Genomic DNA, 20384 nt, shown 5'->3' with positions numbered 1-20384 from the left:
CAAGCAGGATCTACTGTAAACATCATCCAGAGTGGTTCTCAGCAAAGATGTTCTCCACAAGTCACAGTGAATTTGCTTCCTGATGTTAATTGATCATCAAATTCTATAGTGGATGGATACAGTTAATTCTATGTCAAAGTAAAAACCAAAAGGCAATGATTTAGACTGAAGCCTTGTCAGGAGTGAACTCAGCACTTCCATAGGTAATCATTAGGATATTTAATAAAGGTTCTTAACCTGTGGTGAGAGTTTGTGGTTAGGAGTCAGGAGGTCAGTGAACTTAGAAGGGAAAAAATTGCATCTTTATTTTCACTAACCTCTAACTGAAACAGCATTTCCTTCCATTATGAATTATGAAATTAAGCATTTCCTTCCATTATGAATGTAGGCAACAAACCACAGTGGCATTGGCAGTACCTTTGACTTTGTCACCAATAGACAAATACGTTGTTGCAAATACTTTGACACAATGTTTCTGACCATCACTACTTAAAAATGACAGTAGTTGGGGCTGGCCCCGTGGCCGAGTGGTTAAGTTCGCGCGCTCCACTGCAGGTGGCCCAGTGTTTCCTTGGTTCGCATCCTGGGCGCGGACATGGCGCTGCTCATCAAGCCACAGTGAGGCAGCGTCCCACATGCCACAACTAGAAGGACCCACAACGAAGAATATACAACTATGTACTGGGGGGCTTTGGGAAGGAAAAAAATAAAATCTTAAAAAAAAAAAAATGACAGTAGTTATCAGACCCACTGGTTGCTCTCATGGAGTGTGTTCATATAGAAGTATATATATTGCTACATCACCTTTCTTTTTTACTATTTTGATAATGTCAATGTGATGAGTTCATTTGTAATCTGTAATATATATGTGTATAGCCAGCCCTGGTGGTCTGGCGGTTAAGATTCAACGCTCTCACTCCTGTGGCTCAGGTTCATTTCCCAGTCAGGGGACCACATCACTCCTCTATTGGTTGTCATACTGTGACAGCTGCATGTTGCGGTGATGCTAAAAGCTGTGCCACCGGTGTTTCAAATGCCAGCAGAGTCACCCATGGTAGACAGGTTTCAGTAGAGCTTCCAGACTAAGACAGACTAGGAAGAAGGACCAGGCCACCGACTTCTGAAAACTGAAAACTCCATGAATAGCAGTGGAGCATTGTCTGATACAACGCCAGAAGGTGAAAGGTGGTGCAAAATGTTCGGGCGGAGTTCCACTCTGCTGTACACAGGGCCACTGGGGGTCAGAATCCACTCGATGACACTAACAACAAAAATATGCATACAGTGCATTTAAAAACATTATTCTGAGAGGTTTCCATCATCTGTACTAGACAGCCATATGGGTCCAGGGCACAAAAAATACTAAGAGCCCATGAGAGACTATTTGAATTGTTGAAAATAATTTATAGACCCTTCCCAGCTCAAATTACAGCCCCCCTTTGGTGACCCCAGATTGAGAAGTTATGAGCTTAGATATCAAGTAGACCTGAATTTGATTTCTAGTTTTTATCTTGGCGAGTCTAACTGCTTCTACTATCACCATACTCCAGTGACATGATAATATAGGGATTAAGAGAATGCATACTATGTTGGACTCGATTAACTCCCTGCTCCACCACTGACTAGCTGTGTGACCTTGGGCAAGTTACTTAACCTCTCCAAGAGGTTCCTCATCTGTGAAGTGAGGTTAATATTAATATCTGTCTCTCCTGTGGGAGGATTAATTATTGGGAGTAATTGAGATAATGTTTATACCTTACTAGACACCCTATCTGACACCTAGTAAGCATGTAATAAATATTTATTCCTATGCCCTTATTGACCTCTCCTAACATTAATCTGTTCTAACAGGGCAAGAAGCTCTACCCCTGTCCAATAGGGTCCTTGAGAAATACTGTATCTTAAAGGCTCAGATGATGAAATGGGCTAAATATTACTTATCAGATAGGCCTGGACCTACTGTAATTGTATCCAGTTTTCACTTCACTGTAACAAGGACACCATCTCAGTGAGAGGTGGAGGAAGTAGCAGGCGCTGGGGAGGTGTTCCACACTTTGCTACATGGCAATCTAATACTAGCAAATAAAAGTGTCTCAACTGAGTAATGAGATGTTTCTAAAGCATTGAGTCCCTTCGAGTTTAACAATAATCTGAAACATCCCTGTTGACAATAAACGAAACATCCAGCCTTTTCCCTTTTGTTTTTGTTTTTTATTTTCCATTTTGCTGAGCTGCTAACATACGGAAACAGAGAAGAAGAGGAATATAGGAGTTTAGATTTAGAGAGTAAAAAACAATCTCGAAAAACAAAACCCCAAATATTTGGCCACCTTCTTTCTCTTCTGCTGTCCAGCATGAAGATGTGGGTGTTTATTTTTGTCCCTAATATTTATTTTTTTATGCAGCAACCGGAGTCCCAAGGTTTAGATTCTGGCACCAGCTCTGTCTTCTGAGAGCTGCTTGCCACAGGGGGACTTCCTATTTTTCCCTTTGTTTCCACTCAATTGCTTCTCCATATCCTCCCCACTTACTGTTTTTAGACATATGGCCCGTCTCATTATCTCTGTGTTGAGCCAGAGCATAAAAGCATGACAGCACAGGTTAAATTTCTTAAAGATTCATTTTTGTGAGTTTGGAAGCATCAGTAAGTGGTTTTTCTTTTCTTTTTTTAAGTTAAAAATTGAATAAAAACCAAAGAATATGTATAATACTTGTGTAAGACACAATAAACAATGATAAATGAACACCCTTGTACTTACTGGTCAGTTTAAGAAATGCAGCATTACCAGGAGCTTGCACTCCCCAACTCCCTCCCCTTCCCTCATTGCCCCTGGAGCTAAACCACTGTCTTAGATTTTGTTTTTATCATCCTTTGTCTTTCTTTTAAATGAATAGTTTTACTACAAAGAGCTCCATAAACAATATTTTACTTTTCATGTTTAATTTTATATAAAAGGAACTATTCTGTATGTATTTTGCAGTAACATACTTTCACTATTCAATACTTTATGAGATTCATCCAGGTTGATATGTTCAATTATGCCCCATTCTTTTTCATTGCTACATAGTATTCCATTGTATGATTACATCATTCATCTGTTCCACTGCTGGTGGACTTTTGGGTTGGTTCCAGTTTGTTGCTACTACAAATACTGTTGCTATGAAAGTTGTTGCACATTTCTCCTTGTGCCTGTGTGCAAGAGTTTCTCTAAGAGTAATGCCTAGAGGTGGAATTGATGAGTTCACAGGCTTTGAGCATCTTCAACTTCATTAGATAATGCCAAACAGTTTTCCATTGATTGTATTCTTGCCAGTAATGTGTAAGAGCTCTGGTTATTCCACTGTCTCGCCAACTCTTGGACTTGTCTCTAGTCAGATTTCACCTGGGTTTATTAAATTGAAGAGAGGCTTAATGTCCCTGTCCCTTCCTATGTCTAACATTCACGGTTTGTCTTCTTTTTCTCTTGCTGTCTTTCCCTCTTCTTCTCTGGCTCCCATCAGATTGAAAGACTGTAGCATCCACACACAGTGAAAGGGTAGAGTTGACATGTCATGTCCAAGTCTTGGTGCTGCTTTGGTTGTGCAGATGCATTTTTCTTTGAGGATGCCATGCACTGAGGTTGGCTACCAAAATATCCAGCTAAAAGAAAAATCATAAATGTATTCCTTCAGGACCTTTTCACTTCAACTCACCAATAGTGGCTCAGTAATAAGACGCAACTAATGAAATAGACAGATTTCAACTTATGCCTCAGATTTGTAGGCAAGCCCTAGATCACTGGGAGAAGAACCTGAATCTTTTTCCAATACTGCACAAGTCCTCTCACTTCCATCACGTTTTTAGTGAAATAACAGGGAGGTGAAGTTATTTAGCCAGTTGCTTTACTGTGAGTCTTACTAGACAATTAAGAAGAAGAGTAATTGGTAAATATCACTCACCCAGTTCCTTAGCTAGCATTTCTCACATCTGCTTTACAGCGTCCTTCTCCCTGGCCTGATTTTATTCATTCCCTAGTGCTTGACACAGAAACCACAAAGAATTACTTTTTAAAAAAAAACCCACTGATTTTATACAAGCCAATTTTTTAAAATACAGCATTTTGAAGACAAAAAAGAAATTTATGGCTACCCCACAGTATAAATTTAAAATGAAACAGTTTTTGTCTTGTGGTGTTTTAAGAAAAGACACACATTTTAAAGGATGCTATTCAAGACCCTTCTGAATATGTGTTTTGAGTTGTTTAGACTCTTTTCCTTTTACAGTGGCCTCCTTAGCTGTTCTTAGCTAGTCTCCCTCTTCTCCAATCTACCCTTCTCTCTGTGCTTTTTCCAAAATGCAGGTCTGATCGTGTTTTTCCCTTGTTAAAAACCTCTCACTGACTCCCTGCTATCTGCAAAAGAAAGTCCAAACTCTTTGCATGGAACACTAAAGGTGTTTGATCTGGCCTCTGCTTCCTTCCCAACCTGAACTCTCACTCTCCCTCCTCAATTAGGCTCCTGAAAAACAAAACCAAACACTTTATAATTCCCCAAACACACCCTGCTGTTTTTATCAGTCAGCGGTTCCCATGGGATTCCCTCCCCTTTCCTTATAAGGCCCTTTCTACTCCTCTGACTGCCTTGGAAAACCCCTGTTTCCCTTTCAAAGCTAAGCTGCAGCATCACCTCTAGGAAACCTTCCTTCTCCCAGAATACCTCCCTCTTTGCATCTCTCTCTATGTGCATCTCTTATTGCATGTACCACACTGGGGTTTCATCATTTAACTCCTTCATTGCCTTCCTCCCCTGTTTGACACTGAGCTCCTTGAGGACAGGAATAATGTATCATTTATGTCTGTAGCAAACCCCTTAGCACAGTTCCTGGCATTCAGTAAATGTTCAGTGAATTAAATCAAATTGATCCCTACCTCATCTCCACACCCCTCTCGTGTGTGTGTGTGTGTGTGTGTGTGTGTGTGTGTTAATACTGCAATTCTCAAGGAGAGCAATGGTTGCTCACCAATTGTACACACCAAAATGTCTCCTAGGAAATAGAGTAGACATGCTGAGATAATGAATAGTTCAGAACAATTCCCTTCAGATGAAAGGATGCATTGTTTATGTCAGCTGAAGACTATTTCCTTTCTGTGTTACATAGGAGAGAAGAGAGAAATATTCTAGGAAACAAATTTATGGCAGGAATTGTAGAAGTTTCATTATCTCGGTGCTGACTAGTATCCTCTCCTGCAAAAAAAATTGAATTCTTGGTAGTTGAGGTTTTTGTCCTTTTCTTTAAAAAACCACACAGCTTGCTTCCTGAAAACAAGGGAAATAATAAACAACAGCAACTCCCAATTTTACTCTGATATTTTGCCAAGAGTCTTCCTAGTTCATGTGGTTCTATTTCATTAGAGAGGACTGATTAGCATAAAAAGAATGCTTCTAAATTAAGCTACCCAAATATGTACTTAGTTAATACTAAGGAGCTAATTTATTGTATTATTTAAAATATAAATCGGATAGCAGATCTATTTACTGAGGTGTAACAGCTAGGCAGTGGTGCATAATTTTCTCTTAGCTGTTGAGTGCATTTTAATAATCTATTGAAATTTAACAGAGAACCATTTCATTATGGGAAGTGAATAAATATTAAGAAGTCTAACATTTAAAGTATTATCCACACATGGAGAGTGGGTTTTAAAAATTAATGATATTTGAGGAATAAAGAGGGAATTGGGGTTTGCTTTTTAAACAGTAACCTTTTGTTGTTTTAATTTGAAAGGTAACCAGATTCACAGAATTGCTTGTGGGAATGTTAAGCAGAGCCAAAGAATAAAGAAGGTGGAGAGTGTGAGTGGGGTAGAGAAAGGCAGTGTGAAGAAACAAAATCAAGTGGCGTTAAGATATTGCCCCATTGTCAACTGGACTAAGAGCACTATTTTTGCCTGGCACAGTCTTTGCTTTGGTAATAGTAACTGTGTGCCTTCTTTTATTTCAACAAGTGGCATCATGAAAATGTGCCATTTGGCATGTTCTGTATCCTGAGTTCCTGGAACCTGGGGACATTTGCCAATCCAGGGTCCCTTTAGGCTGTGGGTCAAGAATACAGCTGAATCTAGAGACCCTCTCTGGTCAGGAGTTGTCCCAAACAGACGAGCTTTGGAGTGTCTCAGGGGCTCTGATACAAACAGAGGGATCCTGTGAATACAATGGTGTGGTCTTGAAATTATTATTGCCAATTATACTGGAACTCTGTGGAGGTAGGCAGGAATGGAGGCAGACAATAGGACCTTCTTGTTTTTCTGCAAATATTTGAAACCTGGCCCATCTGATTTCCTGAGCCAATGTTTCAGAGAAGTTTGGGACCTTATAATTTACCCATTTGGATAGATGTTTCTTTGATTTATTTTGGGTAAGAGGAAGAATGTGCAAGTGTTTCCTCTTTCCCTGGGAGAGCTAAAATGTCAGAGAAGCAGTGGTCGGAGGGTAAACTGGCTTGGGAGGGAGGGGAGACCTGATCTGTGGTGTTTGCCAATTTCCATGGTGTAAATACTCCCACTGTGACTGATTTCAAGCTATCGACATGACGTCACTGAGTGTGGAGAGGGGCAGCCATGTGCACATCAGCTCTCCTGAGCCGCGTCAGAGAGCCCCAGCACCCCACTGCCAGAGCCAGCCTGCAGTGCTGCTTGCAGGAAGTAAAACTTTAGCAGGTCGGTTGGCTCTTGCTTCCACGTCACCCGGAGAACAGTGAGTGGGGATCTAAGTCCTCACCACACTCCTGGCAGAGAGCATGTGCTGCTCTGACCTCTGCCCTCTCCTCCCCCACACCCATTCTCTCCTCCGAAAGAAAACTCCAAATGTAGATCATAAAGCTAGATATTGAGTAAGGGTAATTAAGGAACTGGATTGTGCTTTTTATCATCTCGTGAATATCAAATTTAAAACCTGGACATGGAGGAAGTGAATTTTGATTACTGTTTAATTGCATCAAATCCTGTGTTGTAAAGTGGGTTCTTAGAAGGGAAAAAAGACAGAACAGCTTTTTGCTATTCTGCTAAGACAAGTAAGGTCTTGCTTGCTTGATATTTATTTCTGTGTGGGGAGAAGAGGGTGTTTGGCATTGCATGGAGTGAAAGGGGGTGGAGGGAAAGAATGGGATGGATTAGGCGTTGGCAGGCTCAGGGGATGACATTCACTGTAGACTGTTAAGTCAAGCATATTGACAGAGGTTTGAGCTCATAGTCAAGCCGCTTTCTTACTTTAATTGGGACCTTTCCCACGGGAAGGCAGAATTATAGCGTGGAAATTAAAGAAGCTTGGAAGAGCAGTACGCCCCCTCCTAAAAAATATATGATAATCCTTTCTTTCTAAAAAAGTATAATAATGAATTTTATATTTAGTAATATTGTAACTTCTGCTCTTTCTCCACTCGTAAAGGGAAAAGAATATTTCTTTGACCATAGAAATTCAGATCATAATAGCATGATGACCTATATGGCGCATGGTGCAAACTTAGTACATATTTGTGGATCAAGTGTTCAGTCCCATTTTATATGCATTATCTCTTTGAATCCTCACAACAAGTTAAATACTCTTAGAGTGAGCAACCATCCTGGATTGCCTGGCACATGTTCAGCATCAGCACTGAAAGTCCTATGTTCCCACTCCCCGGTCCTGGGCAAGCTGCTCACCCAAATTCTTATCTCCATTTTACAGATGAGAAAATAGAGGCAGTTCAGTCACTGTGCCAAAGTCACAGAGCTGGGCTCACACCCAGAGCTGCTGAATCCTGAGTCCACGCTCTTAACCACCAGGCCAAATCGCTTCTTCCTACTACCCTGTGCTGGGCTTTTACGTTTCCACTGACTATGACCGAGGAAAGAGAAGGCTCTAACTTTAGTCATTCACACCGAAACATCTAACTGATAGGTGAGGCTAACAGATTTGATCGAAGAGTCTTCACTTCTCAGGCATTCATTTCATACCTCTCTAAAAAGAAGGGGTGTATTACTTGCTCGCTAGATTTCATCTAACTTAAAAGTTCCCACAGGCTGGCCCAGTGACGTAGTGGTTAAGTTTGCACGCTCCACTTTGGAGGCCCGGGGTTCACAGGTTCTGATCCCAGGTGCGGACCTACACACCACTCATCAAGCCATGCTCTGGCAGCATCCCACATACAAAGTGGAGGAGGATGGGCACAGATGTTAGCTCAGGGCCAATCTCCCTCACCAAAAAAAAAAAAAAAAGTTCCCTAATTGTCAGAAGTCTGTTTTTCATGTCACACAGAAATGTCTCTGCCATGTACTTTCCTCATCCTTTTATCCCATCTGTTCTTTTGGGGTTGTAATGTCTTTTTTTAAAACCACTGTTAGCTGGTTAGTAATATATGATTTTATTATCAATCCCTTTGTTGTTACCTAGAGATTACAACACGAATCCTGAGTTAAGAAAGTCAACTTTGAATTAGTATGTTTATCATTTTCTAGATGTGCAAGTACACTGCAAAACTTTAACTCAGTTTATGCCACCTTTTGTGCAGCTGTTGTCTTTTTTGTTGTTTTTTGGTGAAGAAGATTGGTCCTGAGCTTACATCTGTGCCAGTCTTCCTCTATTTTGTATGTGGGACCCCACCACAGCATGGCTTGATGAGTGGTGCTAGGTCCATGCCTGGGATCCAAACATGCAGACCCCGGGCCACTAAAGTGGAGTACGTGAACTTAACCACTATGCTACTGGGCTGGCCCCTGTTGTCTTTTTTTTAAACTTCTGTGTGATTCAAACTTCATGAGACATTATTGTTATTATTATTGTTATTATTATTATTATTCATATTCATTTATTTTTACCCACGTATGTAAATTCCCCATTGCTCTTCATTCTCCTCCATATTTTCCTCTTTCCATTAGGGATAATTTTCCTTCTGTCTGAAGAAAAACCTTTCTAGTATTTCTTTTAGTGTAGGATCGCTGGCAATAACTTTTTTTAGTTTTTTGCTTCTTTGAAACATCTTTATGAAGTCATTTCTGTAGGAATTTTAAGTTGCAGTTATTTTTCTTCAGAATTTTAAAAATAGTATTTCACTGTCTTCTAGCTTCCGTTGTTTCCATTGATTAGTCAGCTTTTCTTGCTTCTTTGAAGGTATTGAAAGCACTGAGTTTTTTTCTCTGACAACTTTTAAGACCTCTCTGTCTTTGGTTTTAACAGTATACCATTGGGAGAGAGCATAATGCTTTATGGCCTGAGCTTAAGACTCAGAGTACAGGAGTGTGACTCAAGACACAGCAAGCTGTGTGAGCCAGGGCAAGTGACTTAACGTGTCTGACCCTCAGTTTCCTTAACTGTACAATAGGGAATGAAATCTTACCTCTTGGGATGGTTATGGGTTATGCGAGGAATTAATGGAATAATGTCCATAGAATACTTAGCACAGTGCCTGGCCTGGAATGAGACTCAAGAAATATTAGCCATTATTATCATTCTTCTAACAATTATCCCTATTCAAAATGCAGGATCAAAAGGCTTGTGTTGACCTAACTATCCTAGAACATTGTGTTCCTGCATTAGCATCAAAAGTCTTGGTTTAACGGCACATACTGTTGCACCTAGATGTGGTTAGTTTTCTTTGTGTTTTTCCTGTTTAGGTTCATAGAGCTTTTCAAAACTGGCTTGATGACTTTTAACAACTTTGGAAAATTTTCACTCAGACTCTAAATTTTGCTACTTCTTTCAAACCATTTCTTTCTTGTCATCTTATTCTAGGACTCTAGTTAAGCATAAGTTAAATATTTTACAGTCTCATGTTTTCTCTTCTCTTTTCGGTTTTTCCCATGCCCTTATTCTCCACACTTCAGTCTGGATATTTTCTTCCGACCTATCTTCCAGTTCATGTATTCTTTCTTCTACATGTCTGATTTACTGCTAAACCATCTAGCGAGTTCTTATTTCAATTATCAATGGATAAATGACGTTTTAGTTCTAGAATTTCCATTTGGTTCTTTTTAATCCATTCTCACTCTCTAGTGAATTCTTTATTTTGTCACCTAACTTCTTAAATAATTTCTTTACAGTTATTTAAAAATCTATACACAATAACTCCAATATCTGGATCTCTGTGGTCTCTTTCTGTTGTTTGCTTTTTTCCCTTGGATTTTAGTCATTTGATCTTGTTTTTTGGCATGACTACTAAATTTTATTGAATGTTAGACAAAATATATGAAAAAAAGTATGAAAAATGATGTCATCTTTCTCTAAAGAGGATTTAATTGTTTTCTGGAAAGTAGTTCCAATAGGAGCAGATCAACTTTCTTCAGTTGGGGGTCAAGATAATGTCTTTGTGGTAGACTTCAGGTTTTGTGAGGGCTAGCCTGCTTCTGCTTTTCATTACTTCAAGACCTTGTCTTTCATGGATCGAATGAAAAGCCTATGGTATTGCCTCCTTGACAAGCCTGCAATTCCAAATTCTGTCTTTTCTTTCTTTTTTGGGTGTTTTTTGGTTTTAATTTTTTGGTGTCTCTAGCACGCTAACTTCTACTTAGCTTTTTATCTTTCATCTGTCACTGTTTTCTTGGCTTCTTGGCCAGAGAAGCTTAGAAATTGGTGAATTTCCCAAAGAGAAAAACACAAAATCTTAGCATCACTTTTCTGCTATTCTCCTTTCTCTATGATCTTGGTCTCTTGAGTCCTAGTTGTTTTCTGATACTTTGGAACCACTTTCTTTTCTTCTGAAGTCAACTTGTGTTGTTCTTAGGGAGAGGGGTTGGTTTGACACATGGTATTGTGTCGTAGTCAGAAGTGGAAATCCTAAGTTACAATATTATTGCAATTGGTTAAGATGTGCAACTAGGAAGCCCCATGGGACTGTAAGTCGCATGAAAACTATATATCGACTACTATCAGAATGTATCCTGCTGCAATGGCTACATTCAGGTTGGCTAAAGCACCTTTCCCCCTCTTAGTCCATAATCATTTGCTACACTAGCAGTGTATCTCAACATTTCCCTGAGTGTTGTGGGAGCAACTCTGAGCCTTGGTGTCTGTTTTATGTTTTTTTGAGAGTGACTTGCCTCCTTCTTTGTTAGGAAGTAGCTGCTAATAAGCTTTGACTTGTTTTTTCTCCTTCCCAAGTACCTTATCTTTTTAGTATATTTTTTTATTTGAGTGCATATTTATTTTATTTCCACTCATGCTTAGTGTCTGAGAGCTAAACGGTAAGATTTCATAAACATAGAAAGGAATAAAGATAGTAAGAGAACTTTAGTGTAAATCAGAAACCATAACAAGCAAGATTCTCTTGAGTGTCTCCATCGGGCTGTAGTGGGAAATAAGACCTATAAATCTATCCTATCTCGCTGCCTCCCAAGCCGGCTGCTCCCAGGTGCCTCTTTTCTTCTTTCCTGGTTAATCCCACCCCCCTCGCAGAGCTGCCCGTGTTGGAAGCCTGAAATGGAGAGGACGTGTGGAGGGTGGGGAGGTGCCTTCACTTAATCTTTATATCTGATTAATCATCAGTTTCACTGGTTCCACCCCAACATCCCTCTCCTCCTTCCCCTGTCCTGTGACACCCCATCTGTCCTGTGAGCTACATCATCTCCCACCTGAACAGCTCGGCTCCTAACTTGCCTCCTTGCCCCAGTATCATTCCTTCCAAATCAGCCCCCTCATTACGTATTGTCATCCTTCTATAATACAAATCTGAGCGCATCACTTAAACCTGCGTAAAGCCCTCTAGCATCTATCCAGATTCGGCAAACCCGCAGAGACAGAAGGCAGATTAGCGATTGCCCGGGACTGCTGGGGAGAGGGGTGTGGGGAGTGATCGCCAACAGGTACGGGGTTTCCTTTGGGGTGATGAAAATATTCTGCAACTAGATAGTGGTGATGGTTGCACAACAGTGTGAGTGAATCGCTCACTGTAAAATAGTGAGAATGGTAATTTTATGTTATGTGTATTTTACCACACAAACACACACCCGCTTTAGGCTAAGGTCCGTGCATTCCAGCAGCCCGTCGTATGGGGTTTACCTGCACAACTCTCCCTCCTGTTTCCTCTTGCCCTTCATCAGTGGAACCACCTACAGGTCACTGCACATGCCCTGCTGTCCCACGCCCCACTCCTTTTGCACCGCTGTTTCCTGTCTGCCGTGCAGCCCTCCCCCGACCCGTCCCTCCATTGTCTGTCCAGTGATCTCCTCCTCCAAGCCCCTCCCCCCAAGTCTCCCCTGACATATCTACATCAACACACCCATTGTGAGTTTCCCTCTGTATTTCGTCATCTAAAAAGGCACAACTGGGAACCCTTTACTGCCAGGTCCGTGTTTCTAAGTCCAGGGAGAACTGTATCATTTTCTAAAAAGTAAAGTGGAATGAAGCTTTAAAGTGTGTGTATAATCCTTTTAAAATTCATGACACATTTGTGACCCCCTGGAACATCTGGAACACATGAGTTTAGAGGTTTCAGCTCTGGTGTGGAAACACCCAAAATAGACAGTTTCTGGTGATGAGACTGTTTCTATCCAGGGAGCCTTGAGATTAATCTTGTCACATTTAAATATGCAATCATGGCCCTGTCACATTTTGTCACACCTCTGAAAACTGTGGAGTGCTGTGGGTCCTTGATTTGTGACTGGTGAGTGGCTTAGCTATGAACAACAGAGTGGTTTCTTTCTCAGTGCCCATAAATTTGTTTTGAGGTTAATGTCGGTAAAATGCTCTATGGGAATCTGCTTGGGAACATACTTTGAGAATTTTGTGGCATGTGAAAAAGGCTTTGTTCCTACACGAGCTTTTCTCTCCAATCTTAATGACAGCATTTATGCTGTCATTTGGTCATTACATATGGTAGCTCAGAATTGGACTGGGGATCAGTTCTTACTCTGAGAGTAAGAATTATAATACCAAATCCCTGTCATCTTTTCTTCAACACTGGAGGGTGTGTGTGTGTGTGTGTGAATACCAGGAGAGCGCATGATCAGGAAGAAGTACACTGAGGTGAGGTCATGCATAGGTGTTAAATTTCTACTTGTATTCTCTCTTGATGTAAATAGAGAATTCCCTGGTTGGTCACGGAATAGAAAAAGTTCCTCTAAACAGTCGTTCTGAAAGAGCAGTCTGGGGCCAGCCCAGTGGCGCCGTGGTTAAGTTCGCACGTTCTGCTTCGAGGGCCGGGGGTTTGCCGGTTTGGATCCTGGGTGTGGCCATGGCACCGCTTGGCCAGCCATGCTGTGGTAGGCGTCCCACATATAAAGTAGAGGAAGATGGGCACCGATGTTAGCTCAGGGCCAGTCTTCCTCGGCAAAAAGAGGAGGATTGGCAGTAGTTAGCTCAGGGCTAATCTTCCTCAGAAAAAAAAAAAAGAGCAGTCTTTGGACCAACATCATCAGCCTTACCTTGGAATTGTTAGAAATGCGCATTAGGCCCCACCCTGGACCTTCAGACTTGGAAAGTCTAGAGGGGGAGCCCAGCAGTCTGTTTTAACAAGCTCAGTTGTTTTTATGCATGTTCGGTTTGAGAACCGCTGTCTTAAACAACTCCCTTAAACCAGCGTTGTGAACGCTAACGGAAGAATACAGTGTTCTAGCTTACTTAGGTTGATACAAGCATTTGGATCCTGGGTTTTGAACAGGGGTAATTGCTGGAAGAATGATGAATATTTCTTGAATACCATCCCAGGCCAGGCACCGTGCTAAGTATTCCATGGACATTATTCCATTAATTCCTTACACAACTCACAACTATCCCAAGCATTAATACTTCTTTCTCTATTGTATAGTTAAGGAAACTGAGGGTCAGAGAGGTTAAGTTACTCGCCCTAGGTCACACAGCTTGCTCCTGCACTCTGACTCCCAAGCCCAGGCCATAGAGCACTGTGCTGTGTCCCCAGTAGCTGCAGCTCTGGTCCTGCAGGCAGCATAACCTGTAGCTCTCGGGTATTCAGTTTATTGCTGTTCCAGACCACTGTTGCCAAACTCATTTCCAGTTGAAGCAGCTGGGTTTTGTCACAAACGTGACTTCATTAAGTGTCCTCAGCTGGGCTGAAGTTGCACAGACGTCACTCGTCAGATTTCTGCCAAAGCCAGAGATGTGAATGGGAATCTATAGGAGGAGAATTCTAGTCTGGGACTGTGGGGGCAGCGAAAGTTTTCCTCCAGCGTCACTTGAAGGGGCTCTTGTCACATATCTGTTTATTTTCAGTCTGTGACACAAAGCGGGATATTTTGAGTTTCCAGATGCAAGCTTGAACACAGATGGTAGATGGGCTCCATTGTCATTGCAACAAGGCACAGATGATGCTTGATGGAGCGTAGCTTAAAGCAGTGTTTCCAGTTGAGTGTGAGGGGTAAGTCCGCTCTCACATCTGTAATGGTCATCTATGTCCCTCACCTGCCTCAGGGCTGTTGAGAGGTGAGTGCGATGTTCCGTGACCAAGCTGTAAAGTTTGGTTCAAATATAAGAAATTATTGTGCAGATTCTATGATCTGATTGAAAACACTGGTGTTTGCATCACAAGCCAGGGTTCTAGCTAGTTCTGTCACTATAGTTGTGTGAGTTGAATAAGCCACCTAGTAGCTCCAGATAGCTCAGTCACCTCGACGCTGATGTGAACCGGTGCTCTCTGCAGTTGTGCAGTGCACAACTTGGATAGCTGTAAGCTGCAAAGAAAAATTCATCTAACGTTAATCTCATGTACCTCCCAGCAATGTCGTAAGACGGTGGGTGTTGGGGGCGATTTTAATATAATAAATACACTATGCAAATATATTTTTTTTTTCTGCCTCAGTTCCCTTCAGATTGAGGCGGGTAAATTGAGCTCAGGCTCTTACGAAGGGCTTGTCAAAGCGATCTTTAATTGCTGATAGTAATTCTGTGGTTCCAGAATGTGATCCCTTTACTGCGTGGGTTCTCTCACCCTAGCCTGTCCGTTGTCCACATCCGCCACAGGACACCCAGGCCACACTGATAACTCCTGAAGGTGGCCTCCCACACTCAGGGTCGGTTCTTTCCCTTTTGGTATTGAATCATGAGGGCCTCCCCTTGTCCTCTACTCAAGACATTGGCTGAAACCAGAGGTTTTCTGAGTGCAGAGACTAGTCCCCTTTTTCTGGGTGTGGAGCCAAGCACACAGGTGGCCCCTGCAGGCCCTTGTGTGGGTCTGAACTCTCCTCAACTATAGATGTTTTAGGAATGCTTTATACGTGCTGAGAGGTGACACAGGTGTCCACTGTTATTCAAACTCAGTCTAGATTTAAGATTAGTGCATTTCACTGTATGTTAATTTTACATAAAATCTGGGGGGAAGTGTTGCTTATACCCCTATTTTACTTTGAAATGTGTCAAGAAGATAAGATGGATTAACAGAGGGATAGTGGGGTCCATATGTGGAAAATGAGTAAGGTGGGTGTTAATAAGAGAATCTAAATGGTGAGTATGGGAAATTCTTTCAAATTTTCTGTGTCTGAAGTCTTTTCATAATAAAATATTGGGGGAAAATGTTCTAACTACGCTGCTGGAAAAAAATGGCCTTTTAAAATTTCAGGTGTCTAGGATGTCTTGTTTGTTGTTGCTTTAACTTTTTGGGGAATCAGAATATCCCCTTTATTGGGGCCAGCCTGGTGGTGTAGTGGTTGGGTTCGTGCACTCACTTCAGCAGCCTGGGGTTCACGGGTTCGAATCCCAGGCATGGACGTACACACCATTTATCAAGCCATGCTGTATCAGGCATCCCACATATAAAATAGAGGAAGATGGGCACGGATGTTAGCTCAGGGCCAATCTTCCTCAGCAAAAAGAGGAGAATTGGTGGCTGATGTTAGCTCAGAGCTAATCTTCCTCAAAAAAAAGAAAAAAGAAAAAAAATCCCCTTTATCCCCTTTATTAATGGTGAAGGCTAAGATGGAAGGTATAGCTATAGCCCCATGTCACAGCCAAGTGGACGGGCTAAATGAAGGGTGGAATTAGGTAGATTCCTTCACCCAGTTTTAGGCAGAGCTGGCCTGAGGTAGGTCTCTCCACCTCAGGGCCCTAACTAGCTAAGAATTACAGCACAGCATGGGAGAACAGACAGCTCACTGTCAAGAGGAAAAAGACAATTTTCAAGTTTTATACACATGAATGATGAACACAACTTTGTGCAAAATTAAATAACTACACAACTTTAACACTTTCCTGCCTTAAGGTACTTATTATTAAAAGCTATCAGGGCCAGCCCCGTGGCCGAGTGGATAAGTTCGCACGCTTCACTTAGCAGCCCAGGGTTTCACTGGTTCGGATCCTGGGCGTGGACATGGCACTGCTCATCCAGCCACGCTGAGGTAGCGTCCCACATAGCACAACCAGAGGCACTCACAACTAGAATATACAACTATGTACTGGGGAGATTTGGGGAGAAGAAGGGAAAAAAAGAAAAAAAGAAAAGAAAAAGAAGATTGGCAACAGTTGTTAGCTCAGGTGCTAATCTTTAAAGAAATACCTGAACTAGTGTTTCCTTAACACAAAATCGGCTCACCCAGGGTTACATTTAAAAAGAAAAAAAAAACTTATTAAAAGCAAAAGTCAGCTCTCCAAAGGCGTGGACTGATTGATAGAATATGTTCAGTATTTCATGTAAGCTTTAAGAATCCTTTAATGTGAATTAAAACTTTCCGTTTATTCAGAGTATCTTTTTCTCTAAATTTTCACTTCTCTTTTGTTTTTCTTCCTTCAGGTCATCGTCCGCGGTGGAGGACACATTCTCCCCTATGACCAGCCTCTGAGGTCCTTTGACATGATTAATCGATTCGTATTTGGAAGAGGGTGGGATCCTTATTGATGGATAAGCCACTTTCCTAAAAGAGATGTCAGGGGGTTAATCTTTGAAAAGAAAATGTTCAAAATGGAAAATGTCATACAAATAAGAAAATTATCTTTTTTTATATCTGCAAAATATTTCTCATCAATAAAACTTATCCTTGAAACAAGTGAGCTTCCGTTTTGGGGCAAGAGATGGTTCATGACAAAATTAACTTTAAAAAAATGCTATGCATGAGTAAGAATTACATCTTTTAACTTAAAGGATGGACGTAATGGTTTCTGAGTCACCAGTTCAGATGAAGATGGATAAATGGGATGTTGGGGTCTTGAATAGGAATTTTAAATTCCTTCTAAGTGTATGTGAAAAGGGCACTAAGTGAATAAAGTAATGACATCTTATTCTGTAAATAACAGAAGAGTTTGTCATACCATGCATATGAAGGTGTTTGGTAAATATTATCGGGTAGGAACATTGACTTATCACTCGAAAGGAATGGGTGAATAGTGGTGGAAAGAGACTGGAATGTAGAAAGTCTTAGCAAGAAGGTAGCTTGGAATTCTTTCAAATAGAAATCTTATATATAAAAGTAATGATGTATCAATTGATGACAAGCAGAGGATCTTATTCAGAGAACATGCTGAATCTTTGCCTTTTCTTTCTTTGTTGCTTTTTTTCTTAGTTAGTTTTTTGAAATGTACATTTTGAAATGTAAATTTTTTTTCTTTTTTTGAAATTTATCAAACAGCCTGCAGGCCGCATTAAGTTATGAGCCATTTTTAATTTGGGTTTTAAATTCTGTACTTCTTGTAGCCAAATAAAGAATAACCTAATTTTATATAATTGTTGGCATATCAAAAAAATTTGAGATAATCTGGCATCAAAATATATACATTTATAAATATGCATATGTTAGTAATTTTCCAACTAAAATATCACATCTTGGCACATCTTTCCTATTTATACATCATATGCTCACATCTCAAATTCTACAGCACGTTTGGCTTTTTCCACATCATTTCCCTCTCACATTACCCATCTGTGAATTGGCTCACTGAAGAACTAAGTTTAAAAAGACAAAGCTTATTCTTACTGCAAATATTATATTTTATTTTAATTTCTCATTTTGTGCCTGATTTCACTCAGGTTTGTGATCTTCTTTTGTTTTTTTATGTATGTTGTCCATTGTGCGCATATACTACAAGTCTCCAAATCAAGCATTCCGACCAAAAGCAGGTTTTAATTATTGCAGAAAATAACCGGGCGAGTGTACAAAAAGTTTTGCATGTAGCCCAACCTGCAAGTTAGAATAGTTGCATTTGGTCCCATAAATATGTAATGGAAAGAGCACCAACTGAGGCTGGGAGACCTAGCATTTAGTCCCATGTGTGTCACACCTGCACTGGATGATTTTGCATAAACCGTGTCACTGTACTAGCCTCCCAGAGTCTCAAAGAAGAGATTTCTGAGGTTCCCTCCAGTTCACATATCGTTGTAATAGTGTCTGTTTCACAAGGGTACCATGATATGATAAAGTCAATCTTCATTATTCGTGGATGCCCTATTTGTACCACCTACTCACTAAAATTTACATGTGACCCCAGAATCAATACTTGCTCACTTTTGTGGTTTGTGTCACCCAATGTGAGCGTTCTTAGCTGAGGTCAAACGAGGCAGCACTGTGCCTTCTTGTTTCAGCTCCTACTGTAAACAAGTGTCCTTTTTGCAGTCTAATGCCACATTTTTGTGCTTTTTGTTGGGGATTTTGCTGTTTAAAAGGGCTCCTAAGCATAGAGCTGAAGTGCTGTGTAGTGATCCTAAGTGCTGGAAGGCTGTGATGTGCCTTACAGAGAAAACACATCCATTAGACACTCTTCATTCAGGCATAAGTCACAGTGCTGTTGGCCATGGCTTCGGTGTTAATGAAGCAACAATATAAACTAAATAAGGTGTCTTTAAACAGAAACACACATAAAACATTGTTTTATTGATTGTTGTATTGATTGGTTGACAAAAATGTTGTGAGCAGAGGCTAGTAGGAACCAAATCCTGTATTTCCCCTAGGAGCAATGGTTCCGAATTTGTAATTCAGTGTTTGGGGAGATGTTATAGAAAATAACCACAGCAAACAAAGAATCAACTGTATTTATAGAACACAGTATGGGACCAACTCAAAATAACAGCTCAATACGTGGAAGTCGTAGATGTTGTCATTTTTATCACCTCCCTGCCCCAGGCACTAGGACAGTAGGGAGTGGGGGTGAGGGGAGGGCACCTTGCCAGGCCTTCCCAGAGCACCCCTAGCCAACTCCCTTGAAGGTACAGTCCTATGGAGACTGAATCTGGCAAATATTAAAGAAGGGAGGCAAGGGTAGTTCAGAGACTAAAGAAAGACAAGTCTTTGAATTTAGTTGGAGAGAGTCCTTTGTATAGAGAACATGCAAGTGAGGTACACAGCCTCCACGGGATGCTCAAGACAGCCCACTGAGGCGCCCTCCATTGGTCCAGACGTGAGACAGTCTGATGTCTCACATGACTGCCGTTCCTGTGAGCAGACAACTCACACAGAGGGAGGAGCTGCAGTGAGGAGAGGTGAGCCATCTTCTCATGCTTCTGGGTCCGGCATATTGCCAACAATTGCTGTTTATGTTCCTATAGGATGTTATCGGTGTGTTAATTTCATAAAAACAAAGCCTTCAAAGAGTAGGATCTTTATAACATGTTGCCATGTGATGGGGAACAGCCCAGTAGGTGTCTCACACCACACCAGTTACTTCATGGCAGTGTATTTAAAGGAGCTGCGAGAACCTGAGAATGTGTCATGCCTTCTCACTCTGACAAAAAGACAAACATTGCAGAGGAGCTGTCATTTTCTGTCATCAAGTGGCTATTGTTAGGATGTCATCTAGCGGATATTTTTTAAAAAGTAAACACACAGTCTGTCCTTTCAAGCTAGAAGTGAAACGTTAACAATTAAGGAGAAAGCATTTTCTTTTCAAGAGAAATTCAGTCTATGGCAAAAGCCTTTTGAAAACAGATGGTTGGATGTTTTGATCTACTGTGTGCACATTACCAAAAAAAACCCACCCAAATCAGGGAAAATTTCAACAAACATCTTTGCATAAAAGATAGGATTGAAAAATGAGTTTCAGGAGTTAATAAAGCTCATCTAAAGAGGGATTTCTTCCAGTTGGATTTACATAACTGTAAAGTGTCTTTTTCAGCTCTGATGGACTTTGAGACCAAGTGTCAAAATCAAGTGAACACACAACCAGATGTTTGAATTGTGATTTCACAAAAGGGTAACCCACGATTTCTGAAACGTGACAAAGCATATTCAACACATTGATCCTATTAAAAATATTAACAGTAAGAGTTCAGAAAGCGAAATATTTTGCACTACTAAAAATCAAATACAATTTTTTAAAATGAGGTATCTAAAATTTCATCTTTATTTTATCCTTATACCATTTCTATTTTGATTACTCTTTCATAATATAAATGTTAGTAATACGATACTGGCATGATTATACTTTATAAATGAATGAATAATTAGGTATTTTTGGCATGCCTTCAGCAAGTTTTTAATGATGGGGGAACATAGCATGAATGTTTGGAG

General features: G+C 40.7%; 1 protein-coding gene across 1 annotated transcript in view; it reads left to right on the top strand.

The window, feature by feature from the left end:
- The window catches only part of CPVL (carboxypeptidase vitellogenic like), a 136355-nt gene extending 119421 nt beyond the window's left edge, over nt 1-16934 (top strand). Inside the window, exon 13 of the mRNA XM_046668830.1 lies at nt 16682-16934. Coding sequence (XP_046524786.1) covers nt 16682-16786 — 105 coding nt within the window. The 3' untranslated portion in view covers nt 16787-16934. The remainder of the gene's footprint in view (nt 1-16681) is intronic.
- Nucleotides 16935-20384: the final 3450 nt, after the last annotated feature.

The sequence above is a fragment of the Equus quagga genome, chromosome 8 (assembly GCF_021613505.1).
Source record: "Equus quagga isolate Etosha38 chromosome 8, UCLA_HA_Equagga_1.0, whole genome shotgun sequence".
NCBI classification, from domain to species: Eukaryota; Metazoa; Chordata; class Mammalia; order Perissodactyla; family Equidae; genus Equus; species Equus quagga.
The sequence above is the reverse complement of the archived record's forward strand: the minus strand, read 5'-3'. Positions and strand labels throughout refer to the sequence as shown.